The 21,239-nt window shown below is 44.4% G+C and overlaps 1 protein-coding gene across 1 annotated transcript in view; it reads right to left on the bottom strand.

Moving 5' to 3' along the window:
- The window catches only part of LOC137543685 (up-regulator of cell proliferation-like), a 57,248-nt gene extending 37,747 nt beyond the window's left edge, over positions 1 to 19,501 (bottom strand). The window contains exon 1 of the mRNA XM_068264810.1: positions 19,458 to 19,501. Coding sequence (XP_068120911.1) covers positions 19,458 to 19,473 — 16 coding nt within the window. The 5' untranslated portion in view covers positions 19,474 to 19,501. The remainder of the gene's footprint in view (positions 1 to 19,457) is intronic.
- Between the last annotated feature and the right edge of the window lie 1,738 nt (positions 19,502 to 21,239).

Below are 21,239 nucleotides of genomic sequence, written 5' to 3'. Positions count from 1 at the left end.
CTGTCAGGCTGCAAAAGCTAATTTAAACCTCTATTCTCCTGTGTTAAAGAGTTTAGAAGGAAGCCAAAAAGGCATAAAAGATTCCACACACCTAATTGAACTTCTCAGTACCATTTCTTGGCAAGACAACTACCCATGGCTAACTTGTGACGTTACCTCCCTACACACAAATATTCCCCACTCATATGGCATCACGGCCATCAAACATTTCCTGTCTACCAACCCCCTAATGCCTCACAGCCAACAGTCATTTCTAGCCAACTGTACTGAGATTTATCTTACAGAATAACATTTTCACTTTTATGGACAAGGTCTATCACCAAACGAACGGCACAGCGATGGATTTGTCCTTTGCCCCGTCCTACGCTAATCTCGCCATGGGCCTCTTTGAACTTCAAAAAATGCAGTCCAATAACCCCTACTTCGACAATATCGTGTTTTACAAGCGTTACATCGACAACCTCATTTTCATCTGGCAAGGTAATTCTGATCTCATTCCCCTCTTCCTCAATTATCTAAATTGTAATCCGGCTGGACTACAGTTCACATCAAAGTGCAACCCAGTAAGCATCGAGTTCCTAGATCTAACAATTTTTGTCAAATCTAATCTCATCAAAACAAAAACATATTTCAAACCGGTAGACGCTAACAATTATATTCACTTTGACAGCTTTCACCATCGCCCTTGGACCATCAACACACCTTATAGTCAGTTTAAAAGAATCCATAAAAATTGCACAGATGTCACCGACTACAATTTACAGTCTGACATCCTTGCAAAAAAATTTCAGGCTCGTAAATATCCAAAAAAGCTAATTAAGGACGCTATATTCAAAGCAAAAAAAACGAAAGAAACCAATCCACCATCTGTTCATGCACAATCAATTACCACCGATTCATCACACAATTCAACGCCCGACACCCCCAAATCCGATCCATTTTAAAAAAAAGATGGGAAATCCTACTCCAGGACCCATACCTTCGTCCAATCATCCCACCTACTCCCGCCATCACATTCAGAAAAGCACCTAATCTAAAAAGTCTTCTAGCCCCCAGCCGGTTAAAAACACCCACTTCCAACAGTCATACAGACAACCAACATACACCTGGTTGCTCACCCTGTAACACCAGATGTCTGGCCTGTTCATTCATACAAACCACTACCACTTTCCAATCCCAGAATACGAAATCACAATACCCAATCAGAAACCATCTAACTTGCACCTCCAGATATGTCATCTATATCATCACTTGCCCCTGTCACCTTCAGTACGTGTGCCGTACCAACCAACCAGCGCGCAACAGGATTGGACAACACAAAAGGAATATACTTAAAAACTTCCCACTACACAGCGTATCAAAACACGTCGGCACTCATCACCACAGTGACCCTTCCCTTTTCCGGATCACCCTCATTGAATCCATACCACAACAACAACACAACGCTTTTGAAAAATTGAGGGCGAGGGAGATGTTCTGGATCCAAATATTAAAGACCCTCACGCCTGAGGGCCTTAACAAACAGCTTGAAAAAATTCATTGATAAATCCGATTATTTTTACTTTTATAGTCGCCTCTTTTATCATCCTTGTTTTTAGTACTATTTTTATTTTATTACATTTCTCGAACATTTTATCGTGAAACTGCTTTCCCTGCTTTTATGTATGTTTTGATATGTATTACCTTTCTTCACTATGATCCCTCCACCGTAGTAAAGCTCATATAGGGAATTGGGACTAATATCCCCACTATAGAACTAATATGAAGCTTCTCTACCGCTGGAGCGAGTGCAACATAGCAATTTAAAGTTTTCAGTTTTGTTTTGCTCTCATGTTTATGATATTAACACATTTCTATTAACATTTAAGAATTTTTATACATGTCTTTACTCTTATCACCTATTTTTGTTTCTTAAAATTGTCTGGCAGTGTTGAGTTTCTGTTGTGAAAAAAACATGTAATAGAAGTACATTGCCCAACAACAATACCAAAATTGTCCACTAGATGTTGCTATTGTATTGAAAAGAATATTCATCCATTATCACAGTCTTAAATTACACAGTGTGTACAAAAACGGCTTCAGCACAGGTTTATATACAATGATAACCATGTTTTTCTACCCTTGATACATTGCCCACTCTTTTCTAGCCCTTTTGTTTTTGTTTGTTGTTTTTTATGCTCACTCTGAACACAAAAAAAAACGTTTCTGGCTGTTTGCCCACACGCAAGATGGCGTGGGGCCGCTCACACATGCGCACTTGCAGCGCTCCGTCAGGCGTACAATCATGCCGCCAGGCAGATATGACGCAATTCCCCACTCTTCCCTATGCGGAAGTGATTACACGCTAGTGCGTTCCAATCTGCGTTGAATGCGGCTTCACTACAACCACCGGCTCACCCTAATGACGCGCAATAACAGCGCTCACACTGCCGGCGTGGCATCTACGGACCTGCCCAGCCTAACATTGATTGGGGGCGTGCCGTCCACTATTAAAGCTGCAAGTCAGGAGCACCTAGGCACAAAGGCACCAGGTGTGACTCTGACATTAGACTGGCAAGTTCTACGTTATTTTCCCTCTCAGATCCGCTACCCTTCAAACCTACAACTTCTGCTAAACCCGTTTTTTTCTTTCTACCTAATCACCTGGATCTCCAAATATACCTATAGATGCCTCCCAATCTACCCCTAACTTCTATACCTGCTCAACCTGTCCATTTCAACCAAATACCTGTCCCTCTATATAATATATATATATATATAATACATATGGTCCTTATTATCATCATACATAATTCCCATCATGGAACTAGATATTTTCCGCCCATACCAATCTACCCCACCCCCTCCCCTTTTCCGCCCATACCAATCTACCCCACCTCCTCCCCTTGTCCTGCCAATAACCCCTCCCCCACACACACACTTCTTGTAATAAACCTGCCCTCCCCCCCCTTTTTTTGCATATTCCTCTGATTCAAACACACATTATGGCCTCTTGCACACGGCAAGCAATTCAGATTCAGATTCCGCTTTTTAATCAGTTTTTACCTCCGATTCAGATTCAGATTTGCAGTGTGCAAGGAGCAAACTGCAAATCTGAATCTGAATCGGAAGTAAAAACAGATTAAAAAGCGGAATCTGAATCTGAATTGCTTGCAGTGTGCAAGAGGCCTAAAACAAAGTAATGGTCTGTATGTTTATGCCACTTGTCCGTGTACATACCAATGCATGCCTTTTGTCCCTAATAGTGTACTCCTATCTCCACTGCCTGATGAAGCGGGTATAGACCTGCGAAACGCGTTGCAAAACTCTGGAGTGTACTAATAAATTTATTGTTGTCTAACTACACAGTTTATGTGTCTGCTTGAGGGAGGCAAGTCCACCACTGCCTCCTAAGCGATTTTAAAAGTTTTAAATTTTGTTTTTATCCTTTTGGCGCCTCTGTTCACTTTATAATAGGTTGAGATAAGAAGTGGATCAGTCGGCACTTGCTGTGAACTGTAATTTATTCAAAAGGAGGTAGCATATCACATCACATTCATAGGTGCAATAGAGGTAAACATACCATATGGAAGGCTGCGCGGTGATGGTGGGTGCTGGGCACAGATGAGCCTTACGGCCGTTTCGCGCTAGGCATGCGCTTCTACGCCTCCGTAGAAGCGCATGCCTAGCACGAAACGGCCGTAAGGCTCATCTGTGCCCAGCACCCACCATCACCGCGCAGCCTTCCATATGGTATGTTTACCTCTATTGCACCTATGAATGTGATGTGATATGCTACCTCCTTTTGAATAAATTACAGTTCACAGCAAGTGCCGACTGATCCACTTCTTATCTCAACCTGCTTCCCTTGTACATTCCTAGTCTGGCACGCTGTTTGTACCTAAGGATCAGAAGGCTTGCCATCCTGCCATTGCTCCTCATGCCACGCAGAAAGAGCTGTAGTGCCGACTCCTCCTTTTGTTTTCCTATCTGAGCCATTCACTTTATAATAGAGTACATATCCACCCTTGGTGGAGGGGGATACCCCTTTCTTTCTTCACGCCTACAGAGAGCAACTTCTTAATCCTGAGTGGGGACAGATCAATCTCCTCACCTGCCTATACAGAGGTTGCCTGGAGGTAACCCTGGTTTGTGAGTATTTAACTTACTCCTTCTCATTATACCAATTGTCTTAACTTACTACACCATATTGGGCTCTCGGTTCTCCCCCTTTTTTACAATGGTACATGCTAGACTGGCTTCAGCATGTAGCATTGTAGTGTGTTGTGTTGGTGGTATAATGGTTAGGATAGCAAGTACCAAGCACTAGACCTGGGTTCAATTCCCGGCCAATGTGAGTTGGCTTTTGACATGCTACAAATCCTTAAGCAAGCTCATTTTTCTCTTGGATATATCATCATAATGGTACATGCTAGGCTGGCTTCAGCATGTAGTGTTGGTATAGTGGCGAAGAGATCTACCTGCCATGCACTCAGACCTGGGTTCAATTCCCGGCCAAGGGATGCAAGCTGGCTTTTGAAATACTACATTTCCATGGAAGACAAGATATATTGTGCAATGTCTGGCAGGGGCAGAGGCAACAGGAGAGGCAGCGCCATTGCGGCTGCCGCTGGCAGGTCTGTGGCTGGTCCACCGCCAGCCACAGATAGAGATGGCTGAACAGTTTGCCGGGCTGGTAGTTCACGTGAATTTCAGCTGTTCACGTCCGCGTCTGGATGCAAACACACAGCGCGTTCCACCCACCTACTATACCTCATCATTGGGCTAAACTTTGACCCTCTACATCACAGGCAGCAGACACATGACAGCCAATCAGGCTGCACTCCCCTATGGACCCTTGCCCCCCCCTATAAAAATGCTGCAGCACTGCCATATTCTCAGTCGACTGCTGTAGTGAGGTGAAGGGAGAGATATTGTTGGAGATAGGGAAAGCATTAGTTAGGCTGTTAGCTTGCTCCTCGCTGACATTTGTTGCTGAAAGCACCCAAAAAAAAATAAAATAAAATAAAAAAAAAATAAAATAAAATAAAAAACACACTTGAGGGGTAATATTCTTCTGATGTGTTTGTGTGTGAGAGAGACACTGCATACAGCCCTGTCACAGCTGGCCCTTGCTGTACCCGTCAGCACACTATAACCAGTGACACTATAACCAGTGCATATCTTTCCACTGTATTTGTCATTGAACTTACTATAGCATAGCTTTCTGTGTGGGTGACACTGCATAGATACAGCCCACAGTCCCAGCTGGCGTTTGTAGTCTGCCAACACAATCTATTACCACTAGAGTTGGGCCGAATGGTTCGCCTGCGAACGGTTCCATGCGAACTTCAGTGGTTCGCGTTCGCGTCCCGCAGGCGAACTTTTGCGGAAGTTCGGTTCGCCCCATAATGCACCATGAGGGCCAACTTTGACCCTCTACATCACAGTCAGCAGGCCCAGTGTAGCCAATTAGGCTACACTAGCCCCTGGAGCCACTCCCCCCCTAATAAAAGGCAGGCAGCGGCGGCCATTACGCTCACTCGTGTGCCTGCGTTAGTGAGAGTAGGGCAAGCTGCTGCACACTCTCTCTCATAGGGAAAGATTAGTTAGGCTTAGCTTGTCCCTGGCTGCATACCTGTTCTGTTCAGTGAGCCCACTGTATACCTGCATACCTGTACTGTGAACCCACCACTGCATACCTGTACTGTGAACCCACCACTGCATACCTGTTTAGTGAACCCGCCACTGCATACCTGTTTTGTGAACCCGCCACTGCATACCTGTTCAGTGAACCCACCACTGCATACCTGTTCTGTTCAGTAAACCCGTCACTGCATACCTGTTCTGTTCAGTGAACCCGCCACTGCATACCTGTTCTGTTCATCAGCCAGGCGACCATATGGGCTGTAAAGCCACCAAAACCTGCACTCTCGCCATGGTGCGCACCAGTCCAGCACGGCCGTCACTACACAAACAGCTGTTTGCGGTGCGTTACACGGTGAGTTTGGTGTGTCAGTGTGAAGCAGTACCTTAATTACACTACCTGATTGATGTATACACATGCAAGATGTTTTAAAGCACTTTAGGTCTGTCATTTAGCATTCAATGTGATTTCTGCCCTTAACCTCCTCAGCGGTATGGACGACTATACAGGTCCATCACCGCCGGAGGTCGCCGCTCAGGCCCTGCTGGGCCGATTTGAGCGAAATAAAAAGCAGCACACGCAGCCAGCACTTTGCCAGCCGCGTGTGCTGCCTGTTCGCCGCCGCCCTGCGGCGATCCACCGCGAGCAGCGGCGAAAGAGGGTCCCCCCAGCCGCCCGAGCCCTGCGCAGCCGGAACAAAAGTTCCGGCCAGCGCTAAGGGCTGGATTGGAGGCGGCTGACGTCAGGACGTCGGCTGACGTCCATGACGTCACTCCGCTCGTCGCTATGGCGACGATGTAAGCAAAACAAGGAAGGCTGCTCATTGCGGCCTTCCTGGTTTATTCTGGGCGCTGGAGGCGATCGGAAGAACGCCTCCGGAGCGCCCTCTAGTGGGATTTCATGCAGCCAACTTTCAGTTGGCTGCATGAAACAGTTTTTTTTTTTAATTAAAAAAAAACCCTCCCGCAGCCGCCCTGGCGATCTTAATAGACCGCCAGGGAGGTTAAAATGCTGCTTTGCGTCAAATACAGATTTTTCCCGGGGACTTTTGGCATGTATCCCACTCCACCATGCCCCCCTCCAGGTGTTAGACCCCTTGAAACATCTTTTCCATCACTTTTGTGGCCAGCATAATTTTTCTTTTTTCAAAGTTTGCATCCCCATTGAAGTCTATTGCGGTTCGCGAACTTTTACGCGAACCGAACCTTACGCGGAAGTTCGCGAACCTAAAATAGGAGGTTCGGCCCTACTCTAATTACCACCAGTGCATATCTTTTCCACTGTATTGGTTGGCTGAAATGTGTAATGGTTAAGGGCTCTGCCTCTGACACAGGAGACCAGGGTTCAAATCTCAGCTCTGCTTGTTGAGTAAGCCAGCACCTATTCAGTAGGAGACCTTCGGCATGTCTCTCTACTGCTTCTGCCTATAGAGCGCATCCTAGTGGCTTTAGCTCTGGCGCTTGAGTCCGCCAGGAGAAAAAGCACAGTATAAATGTGATTTGTCTTTGTCTTATTTGTGATTGAACTTACTATAGCATTGCTCTGTGTGTGTGACAGTGATGCTCGGATACCCCAATCCCCCAATCACGGATTCGAATACAACCGGCCACAGCAGTTCAAAAATCCAGATAAGTCGTGATTGTGACCCGGATTTGAAATTGCCTTACAAATTTGGCCCGGATTTACCAGTGATTGCCTCTAAAATCCAGGAATCTCGGCTGTGATTCGTGAGTAAAAGCCTGCCGACTTTAGCAAAGCCCCCTTACATGGTAGAAACGCCAACATTTGCCAGAAATGTTAAAGAGAATCTGTATTGTTAAAATCGCACAAAAGTAAACATACCAGTGCGTTAGGGGACATCTCCTATTCCCCTCTGTCACAATTTCACCGCTCCCCGCCGCATTAAAAGTAGTCAAAAACTGTTTTAAAAAGTTTGTTTATAAACAAACAAAATGGCCACCAAAACAGGAAGTAGGTTGATGTACAGCATGTCCACACATAGAAAATACATCCATACACAAGCAGGCTGTATACAGCCTTACTTCTGAATCTCAAAAGATCACTTGTGTGTGTTTACCTTCTGTCCCCAGCTTCTCTCATGCACTGAACATTACAGGCTTCCTGCAGACAGCTCTGCCTATGTCGTTAATTCCTTAGTATGTGACAGACCAGCTCCTTTCACAGCCTCCAGAGGAGGATTTTTATCCAGCTCTCTTCTATCACTGATAAGATAGCAGAGAAGCTGCTGGCTTATGTAAATAAAACACACACTGGAGTGTGCATAGAGGAACAGTTCAACACTGAAGAACTTGGCAGCCTTCCAGACACAGGCCGACAAGTCTGACAGGGGAAAGATACATTGATTTATTACAGAGATGGTTATAGTAGAAAGCGCTGCAGCAAGCCAGATCACATTAGAATAGGTTTAGGAACTTGTAGGATGGTAGAAAAAAACGTAATTTTTGTTACAGAGTCACTTTACGGAAAATAGTGGGAACAAGAGGAGAACAATTTTCAAAAAGACCTTATAGTTTTAGAAAATCTATTTTAACATTTCAAAGGAAAAAAGTATACATTTAAATGTGGTAAATGACAGTTCATTAATGACGCAAAACCCGCCGACTTTAGCAGTTAATAGCAAAGCCCCCTTACATGGTAGAAACACCTAGTTTGTAGGATATGTTAAAAGAGTGGGGAAAATAATCTTTTCCTATTTTTTTTTGTATGTTCAGAGTGTGGGAAACAAAAAAAATTATGTGGAGTCCCTCCCACCTAGCATAATTAAAGGAATACTGTAGGGAGGGGGGGTCGGAGGAAAATGAGTTGAACTTACTCAGGGCTTCTAATGGTCCCCCACAGACATCCTGTGCCCGCGCAGCTACTCACCGATGCTCCGGCCCCGCCTCCGGTTCACTTTTGGAATTCCAGACTTTAAATTCTGAAAACGCCTGCATTGCCGTGTCCTCACTCCCGCTGATGTCACCAGCAGTCCGTAAACCCAAAGTCTAAAGTTCGGGCCATCTCTAGCAACAAGCAGACTGACTCACTGCACAACTTATTATTTTCTTTTGTTTTTCTGAAAGCATGTTTGTCAAATGTATCAAAAATTATTTCTAATGTTTTTATATTTGTGTGCTGCTTTTATTAATGTGTGCATACCATTGGTGTTTGTGTTTTGCGATCAGGTGTCTTTGTAAAAACAGTTGTCCCTAGTTGGGTGTTAGGCCTCCCCAGACTCAGTTTCTTTTGGCAGAGGTTACATTACTGATAGAGGCACACACAAAAAAAAAAAAAAAGCCACACTGGTGAGCTTTGGAATGTCGGCATTCGGGTGGTGGCAACAGCAGGTGTTGAAGGGCGTGTTGGCTGGATGACCCCAGGTGTATCACTAAATGCAACATGTGTGAATAACTCCTCTGACATATCAAGTGGAGCAGCTGTGGTGCTAGTGGTGGTGGTAAGTTGTTGTGGGATACCAGAAGTAGAGCAGCAGGAGGACGGTGCGTCAAGGAGGTTCTATGCGGAAGCTGTAGAAGATGTGGTGTGCTGCCTAAGCCATTTTGGGGGTTGAAGGTACATGCCTTCTGAATACTGCATTCTTCCAGGGCCACAAACTCACAGCAGTACGACCTCAAGGACACTTGTGAGGTGGCCTGCTTCTGCCTGGCATTTTTTTATTGGGGTACTGTTCCTGCAACGAGTGAAAAGTCATGCAGTGGAGGTGCCTGCAACTGAATATGACAATAATAGCACTAGTGTACATGGCTCTGGTTGTCAGTGGGCTGTGTAGTGTCACACACTGAGCAACAGTTCAAACAATACAGTGCTAATAATGCCCAGGAGCATAGTAGTGGAAAAATGTGCTTAGGATTTTTTGTGGTACACAATTCAATATCAATGTAAGTGGACACTGGCGTGGTTCAGTGCTAGTGAGCTGTATCTGTGCACAATCAGACAGGCACTGAGAATATGCTGCAACAGTTTAAACACAACTTAGTGATAATAACAGAGACCCTGAACAATGTGCTTTTATTTGGCATGTGTGGCTGTGGAGTGTCACAAACAAAAAACAATTTAACTGCTATCAACCAGCGAGGATCAAAATTCCAGATGAAGCCCAACTGGAACATGGTGGGCGCTGCATCAGTTTTATGGGGGGGGGGGGGAGAGTTAAAGACAGAGTGCAGGCTGATTTGCTGCCATGTGCCCTCTGTGATGTAAGGGGTAAAAGTTTAGCCCAATGATGTTGTATGAGGGCGGGTCTAATGGCGCCATGTGCTCACCGCTCGTGGCAAGGACAAATACCTTGCCTTCGCAGAATAGTGCTCGCCGGCAAACTAGTCAGGCCATCTCCATAGCTATACACAAATGATAAAAACTGCCACCACCTTTTCTATTTGGGTAAAAGGACTTGCTATCTAATCTGAGCTAGGGGAGAAAGTTAACACAACCAAATCTTATTAAACAATACAATCCACTGGGTTATCTCTTCAGAGAGCAGGCTCATATTGTGATACTCAAAACAAGTGATAGCCAAAAATGACTTATTGATAGATGAAAATGGATGAATGATGGATGAGGACGATGATGATAGAAAACAATCTTATAAGTAACTAAATGAACAATGCAGCAACAGATTAAAATAAAAGATAATACAAATGAGGAAAAGGTTAGTTACATTATGGTAAGAGTCCGAGTCCTTTGTGAAAGTGCAAAGGGAAACGCCCATGCCAATAGGAGCCCCATATTGAGGCTTTGTTCATATCTAAAATTAAACTCGCTGACTGAAGCAATTTTTTTTATTTTTTTGAGCATTTTTCCCCGTCCCAGTGCTCCACTGCACACTAAGATTTTGTGCAAAACGCTTTTGTAAGCACTTTTGCAGAGCTATTCCGTAAAACGTCAGTCAGGAAGTAAAATAAAATAAATACAATGTATTTATTGCTAAAAACACAAATTGCCGCATAAAAAGATTTTGTGAGCATTTAGCGATCTTCCGATACCTTCCATTAGAGCAAAATTGTCCCAAAAATGGTACAGGCAGCGCTTTGCGGAGTGAAAAGCAGATGAAACACACTGATATGAACCTTCTCATAGAGAATCATTGCACAAGCGTTTTGTGGGCGATTTTGAAAATTGTCTGCACTTCAAAAAAGGCTGAAAATGCCCTTAGTGTGAATGAGCCCTACGAGTTCTCTGGCTAGCAGTAGTTCTTTGGCTGATGAGAAATTGAGAACTAATGTGTGCTAAGCAGGATTCTCTTGAAGAATCTGCTTGGAAGGTGGGATTAACCTCCCTGGCGGTAACCCCGAGCTCAGCTCGGGGTTACGAAAAATATGACAGGAGAGGCTGAGCTTGGGGTAGCTGAAAAAAAAAAAAAAAAAAAAAACCCTGTCTTTAGCAGCTCTTCTTCTTGCGCATGATCGGCACTGTGCAGCAGGACTCCAGGCTTCTCCTCCTGGGCACTGGGATCCCCATGTCCCGAGCTCTGCTTCCGGGATCCCAGCGGCCAATCAGAGCAGCAGTGTGGCGGTGCCGCATCACATCACGGGGGAGGTGTGAGAAATTTAAAAATGTTAAAAGATGATTGGCCTAATTATGCATTGTATTGAATACAAGTGTTGCAAGGTGATAAATACAATTGTAACCAATGCATTGTAGCCATTTGGTCCCCAGCTGCTTCTGAGCCAAGTGCTAGTGATTTGCTGATCTGCCTTATTACTTTGATAATCTGTTACCGATTTTTGCCTGGACTTTGACTAGTCTTTGATTTCTGTTGCCGATTTATGCCTGGACATCTCTCAACCTGCCATCTGCCCCAACTTCAGCTTGGTTTTCTATTGCTTTAAAAAGAGGGGAAAGGGCTCTTGAACAGAGGAAAGGGCCACTGAACACTAACAATTTAATTGTCCAATAAAGAGTTACTGATTCATGTGCGACCACTTCCTGGTCAGTGTGGTGCTGTTTTCAATGGGACTTTTCCCTCTATTTATATTAATAGTTTATAAGGGCAATCTTCTTTTGCTGCATTTCTGCTTGGTTTTTGACTACTGCCTGCCTGACATCTGCCATGGCGTCAGCCTCTAGAAGGTGTCTCTCACCAGAAGCGCCGATGGAGCTAGAGGACAGTGATACTGATCTGCAGTCACTGGCGGACTTGAGTGACAGCAACACACCTGGAGATCTGTCATCTGACTCGGGTACTGAGAGCGACGGTGACTCCCATCACCACCGAGCTTAGTGATGTGTGCATTTGGTGCCCCACTGCCATTAGTCAGGCTCTGCCACTGCCCCCATGTTTCCTTTTTACTGGGGAGCCTGGCCTGGGAAGCAGTAGATTTGGGCGCATGAGACAAGTGGACAAAAAGGGCGCCCCATTCACTTTCATTATAAATATCGTTTAATGGGCGCTGAACGGGGAAAATAAGGCGCCGGAGATTTTTAAGGATTTATAACGGCGCCCGGAGATTTTTAAGGATTTATAACTATGTTTGTGATGATTTAAGTTTACAAAATGAGCCCGTGACGAATAACGTTTATGAAGATAATAAATCACTATTTCTAAAACATTTCTAACACATTATTATCCACCCAAAAAAAAACGCCCGGAGATTTTTAAGGATTTATAACTATGTTTCTGATGATTTAAGTTTACAAAATGAGCCCGTGACGAATAACGTTTATGAAGATAATAAATCACTATTTCTAAAACATTTCTAACACATTATTATCCACCCAAAAAAATAATTTACATTTTTTTTCTTTACATTCTTTATTTATTCATGTCTGTAAAACATTATTATCCATAGGGGGTTTTAGGTTTAGGCACCAACAGGGGGGTCTTAGGTTTAGGCACCAACTGGGGGGTCTTAGGTTTAGGCACCAACAGGGGGGTCTTAGGTTTAGGCACCAACAGGGGGGTCTTAGGTTTAGGCACCAACAGGGGGGTCTTAGGTTTAGGCACCAACAGGGGGGTCTTAGGTTTAGGCACCAACAGGGGGGTCTTAGGTTTAGGCACCAACAGGGGGTCTAGGGGTTAGGGATAGGTACAGGGAGGGTTTTTAATAAACGAAAATATAAGTTTCACTTTACAAACAGGGAAGATTAACGTTTTAAGAATTGCCGATCTCATACACATTATTTAGTGATTTATACATTTTTAAAACACTATTTATAAACGAAATTCTACACAATAATTTCTATAAACGATATTTCCATTTATCGTTTATGCCACGCGCCCTTTTTTCCCCGACGCCCTTTTCGTACGTACGCCAGTAAACTGCAAACACAACCCCCTGGCTTACTTGCATCCCTTTTTAAATGATACTGTCATTGAAAAAAATAGTTGGAGACAAAACAGCTATGCCACACAACAACCACAAGTGCTCCACACGGGCCATTTTCAAACAGCAGGACATGGGAGCCAGTCATTGAGGAGGACATGTGGCTTTTTTTTAGGCCTATTTATTCTGCAGGGGGGTAATAGCTGTTTTTGAAAACTTCCAAAACACTTAAGTACCACAGAGGGACATAAGAGTTGGTGAAAGCCTGAATGCCTATAAGGAGAGGCTGAGTTGGTTTCTGTACATAGCATCCAAGAGGGTCCACTTTGGTGTGAAATCCAACATGATCTATGAGTCAGCAACCGGATATATCTGGAACACCACCCTTTATATCGGCAAAAGGAATCAAATGAACCTTACTTTCAGCAGCTAGAGTGGTGACATCCTTTGTTCTGTCTTTGATTGAGCCTTTGCTAAACAAGGGATACTGTGTGACCACAGATAATTTGTACAGTTCCCTGAATGTTTTAAATTTCTCATCAAAGATAAGACTGATGTATATGGCACCATTAGGCCTAATAGAAAGGAAATGCCAACAACATTCGCCAAACAAAACTGAATACTGGTGACAATGTTGCTTGGCAAAAGTGGAAAATGCTGGATCTCAGACTGGTGTGACAAAAAGGATGTCTATCTCCTCAGCGCAGTCCATGACACCTCACTGCCAGAACAAGAGGAGGTAAAGACATTGAAAAGCCTCAAGTCATTGTGGATTACAACAGCATGATGAGTGGTGTGTATAGAGCCGAACAGGCGATGACTTTATCTAGCAGTGGAGAGATGGCTCGAACCTCCGATTTTAGGTTTGTGACCTCGAACTTCCACAAACGTTCGGGTTCGCGCAAACTTTGCGAACCGCCATAGACTTCAATGGGGAGGCAAACTTTGAAGACTACAAACATTTATGCTGGCCACAAAAGTGATGGCAAAGCTTGTTCAAGGGGTCCAACACCTGGAGGGGGGCATGGTGGGAGCGGGATACATGCCAAACGTCCCGGGAAAAAAAAAAAAAAAAACACAGGATTTGATGCACAGCAGTATTTTAAGGGCAGAAATCACATTGCAATGCTAAATTGGAGGCATAAAGTGCCTTGGAACATCTTGCATGTGTATACATCAAGCAGGTAGTGTAATTAGTGTACTGCTTCACACTGACGCACCAAACTCACTGTGTAACACACCGCAAACAGCTGTTTGTGTAGTGACGGCCTTGCTGGACTGGTGCACACCATGGTGAGTGCAGGCCATGGCGGTTTTCAAGCCCAAATGGTCACCGGGCTGTGGTACAACAACAAATAACATTTGTAGAGCGCTTTTCTCCCATAGGACTCAAAGCGCATAAGCATGGCTCAGACCATTGTGGTACAGAGGAAGAATTTTATAAGTCCGGAAATGCCAGGCTAAACAGGTGGCTTTTCAGTCTGGATTTGAATAGCTCCAGGGATGGTGCTGTCTTTACTGGGTGTGGCAGCGAGTTCCAAAGAGTAGGGGCAGCATGACAGAAGGCTCTATCTCCAGATTTTTTGAGGTGCACTCTGGGAGTGACCAAGCTTATAGAACTAGCTGATCTGAGGTTGTGAGAGGTGTGGTGCAGCTTCAGCAAGTCCTTCATGTATCCAGGGCCCAGATTGTGCAGGGATTTGAATGTCAGCAGTCCAATCTTGAAGAGTATTCTCTATTCTACTGGTAGCCAGTGCAGTGAGCAAAGGATCGGTGTAATGTGACAGTGGCGAGGCTGGTTTGTTAGCAATCTGGCAGCAGCATTCTGCACTAATTGCAGGCGACGCAGGTCCTTTTTGGGGAGGCCAGCATAAAGGGCATTGCAGTAATCCAGCCGTGATGTGATGAAGGCATGAACTAGGGTTGGAAGATCCTCTGGGGGATCAGATGTTTAATCTTTGCAATGTTCTTCAGATGAAAGTAGGAAGATTTAACTACAGATGAAATTTGGTTTCTGAAACCTAAATCCCCATCGATTAGTACGCCAAGGCTGCGCACAAGGTTGGAGCTGTTTATGTCCGAATTCCCAATCCTGATTGGTGTTGCTTTAGGATAGAGCTGTTTTGATGGCGAGCACTGGCTTTGGACCAAGAGGACCTCAGTTTTGTCAGCATTCAGTTTCAACCAGTTATCATTCATCCATGCCTGTAGCTCAGCTAAGCAAGAGTTTATTTTTGGAGTAGGGTCTGTTCCACCAGGTTTGAAGGACAGGTATAGCTGTGTGTCATCGGCGTAGCAGTGGTACGTCAGGCCATGTCGTTGGATAAGTGTACCGAGTGGCAACATGTAGATTGCAAACAGCAGAGGGGATAGGATTGATCCTTGTGGCACTCCGAATTGTAGAGGTGCAGGTTTGGACATTATAGGTCCTAGGGATACTCTCTGTGTTCTCTCAGTCAGGAATGATCTGAACCACTGGAGGACTGATCCACTGATGCCACAGTACTCCTGCAGTCTATTAAGCAGGATTTCATGGTCAACTGTATCAAAAGCCGCTGAAAGATCCAACAGGATTAGGATGGAGCATTCCCCCCTGTCCCTTGCCATGAGCAGGTCGTTGCAGACTTGGATGAGGGCTGTTTCACAGCTGTGGTGTTTCTTAAAGCCAGATTGTAGAGGGTCCAGGTTGTTGTTTACTGACAGCCTGGTTTCAAGTAGCAGATAGACAGCCTTTTCAATAACTTTACCTAAGAAGGGGAGGTTGGAGACAGGTCTGTAGCTGCTCATTGCATCTGGATCCATGGAAGGTTTTTTAGAAGGGGCTTGATGATTCCTTCTTTTAAAAAGAGGTAGGAAACCTCCCTGCTTGCAGAGAGCAATTTACTATTTTGTGAAATGCTGGGCCCAGCAGGTCAGGGGGGCATTTCAGCATATGTTTAGTTGGTCCAGGGTCCAGGTCGCAGGTTGTCTGGCTGAGGCGACGGAGGATGTCTGAGATCTCTTCCTCACTAATACTTTTGAAGTCAGTCCAGGGTGTTAGGTTGTTTTTGCAGCTATTTCCAGGAGTTGCATTAGTCTTGGGTGCTGTGGACTGAATGAGAGACCGAATAGAGGATACTTTGTCAGCAAAGTAGCACGCATATTTCTCACATAGCTCCTTTGGTAGCTCAATGATAGAACAACAGTGACTGATCAAATTTGGTCTGTCCATAATGAAACAACCACCTTATCTTGGGTCTCTCCCCCCCCCCCTGCCCCCTCACATTTATATAGCCAGCAGTCATTGTTTCATTGTGATACGTAAGCCCCTTAACCGCGGCAAGGTAATGGTCACGAAGGGGAATTGACACATGTACATGCCTTTTGTTTCGTTGTTGCAGCCCCAGTGCATCCAGAAAAATTAGGCAGGCATGTGCACGCACCAGAAAATTATTCTTTTTGTTCAGGAATTTACCTGGAGTCTGTGATCTTTCATTTTCCAAAGACTATGGTCTGATGTGTGTATGTGGCCTTAGTCTTCGGGCAGCCAGAAGGCACCGCTCAGGCCCTGCTGGGCCGATTTGCATATTTTTTTTTTTGCTACACGCAGCTAGCACTTTGCTAGCTGCATGTGCAATGTGATCGCCACTGCTACCTGCTGATCCGCCGCTATTTGTCGCGCCGCGGCCGCCCCCCCCCCCCCCAGACCCCGTGCGCTGCCTGGCCAATCAGTGCCAGGCAGCGCTGTGGGGTGGATCGGAGTCCCCTTTGACGTCACGATGTCGATGAAGTCATCCCGCTCGTCGCTATTGCTAGGGGGGGGGGGGGGAAGCCCTCCAGGAGATCCCGTTCTTTGAACGGGATCTCCTGATCTCCGTCTCGCTACATGAAAAAGGAAAAAAAAAAATTTTAAAAAAGGATTTGCTGCCACCTGGTGGATTTTTAGCAAACCCCAGGAGGGTTAACGGGAATTTGTTATGGAGGGCAAATCTGCCATCCATATAACTGACTTTCTGGATTTTACAAATGGAAACTTTAAGTCCTAATGGCCTCAATATAGCCTTGGAAACCATGGCAAAGAAAACAGAAAGAACTATGGTTAAAATTGCACCTTAGAGGATTATTTATTGAACTGCACAATGTATTTTTTTACATGTATACAATTTATTCATTTGTCCTCTTAAAATATACATATATTTATTAGTTATTAATATCTATATATTTATGTTACATTATTATTACCTTTTATACATATTTATATTTTATAGCCAATTGATATGACATTATCCCCATATTTATAGTTGTTGATTTTTATTAATACAATGGAAACTGCATGAGTTTTTATAGAAAAATAAAAATTCTAGCCGTCACCGAATGCTAATTGGCCAAAACACATTATAGCCCCCTTCATTATCAGTATCAATGATATACTGCCCCTTTTGGAAATGTATTGTTCCAATTGGAACAATCCAATATATAAAACATAATGGAGGTTTGATCCAATCGAAAAAATCTCCAAATACAGCTTAATAAGATCTAGAGATAAATTCAACAATACAATTTCTCACCATAAGTTGCAAACCAGATACTCTAAGTATACACCTTTGAATTGCTAGCGAACAAATCTTTTGTGCCTTTTAGTGCTCAATGCCATAGAGTTGAAGCAAACTCAAATTGGTCTTTATTTTAACATCCTCAATTGATAATTTCCAATGTTGGTCTTGTGTCCTAAATATGTATATCAATCAGCCTCAAACTCAATCTTCCCCAAAAAAATAAATAAATAAATAAAAGTTACAAAAAAATCCTTGAGCTTTTTAAATAAATGTATCACATTTGCATATGATTATGGAAACTTCCCCATGCAATCATCACTCCCCCAATAGAGGAGTGTGCTATAGTACCCCCTATTGATCTGAAATTACTTTACAATGTAAAAATAACCTGTTGAACTGAAATTATATTACACCTACAGATAGAAAATAGTGTAGTGCCACCTATTGGTTTGAGGTGGTACTGCGGCCTCCTGGTCTGAATATCAGCACAGAGGCTGCCCCCTAGTGGCAGTCATTTTATTTCTGCTTTCAATCCTTTTATAGCCTAACACTAAAGCTGGCCATACACTGGCCCGATTTGCCGCCGTTTGACAGCAGATTCGATCACTGGGATCGAATCTGCTGCCAATCGTTCGATCAGATCGGTCCGTCGATCGCCCGCGGGTAGGGAGCGCGTCACTAGCGGCGGCCGATCCGATACAGGTATACATTACCTGACGCTGGCTCCCGGGCATCTTCTCCGTGCTGCACCACTCTGTTCCTGCTTCCATCCCAGCGTACATTAACTTACTGTGTCACTCCAGTGACCAGGAAGTTCAACTAGAGGGCGCTCTATTTGAACTTCCTGGTCACGGAGTGACACAGTGTACGCTGGGATGCGGTGCGGGATGCTGGGATGCACTGCAGTGCGGAGAAGAGGACCCGGAGCCAGCTTCAGGTAATGTATACGGAGGGGGGGGGGGGGGGGGGGGGGAAGACAGGCGGCAGGAGCAGCTCCACAGATTGTGATCAGTTTCATGCTGAAATCGATTCACAATCTGTTTGCAGTAAAGGCAGCCAAACGATCCCTCTCTGATCAAATTCGATCAGATAGGGATCTGTCAGTTGGTCGATCTAATGGCAAATCGACCAGTGTATGGCTACCTTAACTTTCCCAGCCCACTTAGGGAGAAAACCCTGACCTACAGCAGAGGCTCATGGTCTCTGGTTACATTTACATACACGCACTGATTGGGCCGCCTTTAACTAATTGTTTTTTGAATGTCAATTAAATTGGATCATATCAATGTAGCAACTGTTTGCCTGAGGAAAGGAGGAATGGCCTCTTGAAACTAGTTGTATTTGTTACATTAATTAAAGAATCAGTTACTTCCAGCACAAGTCTCCTGTGCTTTCTTTCAGCCACTTCAGTGCTACTGCTCACCACCCAGCCACTGCTGTGGTGTATCTGAACAGAGCAGTGTGTGGATTGCTAACTTTTCAGGAAGGAGACTCTCCCTGCTAAGGGATTGAGTCTCATACAGCCCACAGGTGTCTGCAGCTCTGGTGTTCTAGCCAGTGCTGGGACACCAACGGCTACAAACCAGACAGCTGCTCCTGATATCCTGCTTCCAGCCACAGGATCCCTTTGGACAAAGAGCCTGCTTCTGACCTGGTCCCTGGTCTGAGAGGGACAAAAGCCTGCAAGCGGATAATACCCATAAGGGCATATGAGCAACCACATCCAGTGAGATCTGTCTACGATCAGCTGGTTCCCCTTCTGAGTGCGCTCTTTTGGGGTTTTTTCCCCTACCCCATGTCCTTTATGGATTTCTCTGCCACTGCAAGTGCACCACACAGAGCAGCACAGACGACTTCCATCACCCAACACATCATCTACATATAGAAAACTAATTTTATCCAGCTCCAAAAATAGGCTAGGATGTTTTACGAACTGCCTGAGTTACACAGACACAATCATTGTAGACATAGTTGATAGGAAGTCATAAATATAGATTAATAACAATGTGTTACCAGAAGTGGTTTCCATGGGGCGCTCAGCAGTAGAAGCTGTTGAACCTGAAACAAGAAAACAATAGTTACTCACCGGGTAACGTTCTTTCTAGTGATCCTCTGGGACAAGACTCCGAGATATCCACGCCCCTTCCAGGAAATATTTCAATCCCTCCCCTATAAAAGAAAGGCCATGAGAATCTCCCCTCAGTCTTAAATAATAACTGTCTAGAACTCTTCCTTTCCTTATTTATACTATGAACCACTCCATACTAAGTACAGAATTATTGTATTATACCCCATTTGGGTGGGACTCTTGTCCCAGAGGATCACTAGAAAGAACGTTACCCGGTGAGTAACTATTGTTTTATCCAGTGATCCTCTGGGACAAGACTCCGAGATAAGCAAGAATCAAACCTCAGGGTGGGTAGCAGCCTTCAAGACTTTACCACCAAAGGCTTGCTGTTGTTCCGATAACACATCCAATTTATAATGTTTCACAAAAGTGTTAAAACTTGACCACGTAGCGGCTTTGCAAATCTGCTCCGGGGTAGCACCAGAATTATGTGCCCAGGATGATGCTACTGCTCTAGTTGAATGTGCCGTGAAGGACAATGGGAGTTCCAGGTTCAATAAAGAATAAGCCATATTAATAGCTTTCTTAATCCATCTAGATATAGTAGATTTGGATGCAGTGCAACCTTTATTCTTACCCCCAAATAGGACAAACAAGGAATCCGACTTCCTAAATTCTGAAGTAGTCTTGATATAGTGTAAAATACACCTTCTAACATCTACTAGGTACAGATCTTTATCCTTTTTTTCCCCCTGGACACTACAGGAAGGGATAACAATAGATTGAGATCTATGGTATTTGGACACCACCTTGGGAAGAAACCCTGGGTCTGTTTGCAAAACGAATCTGTCTCCTAAATCCTGAAAATATGGAGGCTTACAAGATAACGCTTGTATCTCACTGACCCTCCTAGCTGTAGATATGGCGGTGAGGAACACAGTTTTAATTGTAACATGCAATAAATCACTCTGGTCCAATGGTTCAAATGGAGTCCTGGATGACCCTTTTAGCACTGACGGTAGATCCCACGGGGACACATTAGGTGCTTTTATTGGTACCTGTCTACCAATAGCTCTAAAAAATCTAATCACCAAGTCCTCTCCAGCTAATTTTCTCCCTGTCATTGCAGCCAAAGCTGATACCTGCACTTTTAATGTGCTGACCGATAAACCTTTTTCCCAGCCTTCCTGCAAAAAATCCAATAAAGCTGGAATAGAAAAAGACTCATAAGAAGAAGAATCTAACCAATGGAAAAAAGTTTTCCAATACTTAATATACATACTTCTAGTAGAATCCTTTCTGCTTTTCAATAAAGTTTGAATAACTCTACTGGAAAGCCCCTTGCTCTTAAGCCAAACTACCTCAGGATCCAGGCTGCCAGTTTTAACTTTTCTACCTCCGGATGCCAAAGCTTTCCCTGGAACAGTAGATCTTTTCTGTCCGGTAGCTTCAGAGGAGGTTCCACAGCTAGCTTTTTTAGACTTGGGAACCAACTTCTCTTTGGCCACATCGGTGCAATCAGAATTAATGGGGCTTTTACCTCCTTCCATTTTTTGATGACTAATGGAATGAGAGGCAGAGGAGGAAAAGCAAACGCCAGAGGAAAGTCCCATACTTGTGATAACGCATCTATTCCCCAAGGATCGTCCCTTGGATTTATCGAGCAAAAAACTGGCAGAAGAGCATTCTGCCTCGTTGCAAAAAGATCGATTGACGGGACACCCCAG

Source organism: Hyperolius riggenbachi, unplaced genomic scaffold (genome assembly GCF_040937935.1).
Source record: "Hyperolius riggenbachi isolate aHypRig1 unplaced genomic scaffold, aHypRig1.pri scaffold_165, whole genome shotgun sequence".
NCBI classification, from domain to species: domain Eukaryota; kingdom Metazoa; phylum Chordata; class Amphibia; order Anura; family Hyperoliidae; genus Hyperolius; species Hyperolius riggenbachi.
The sequence above is the reverse complement of the archived record's forward strand: the minus strand, read 5'-3'. Positions and strand labels throughout refer to the sequence as shown.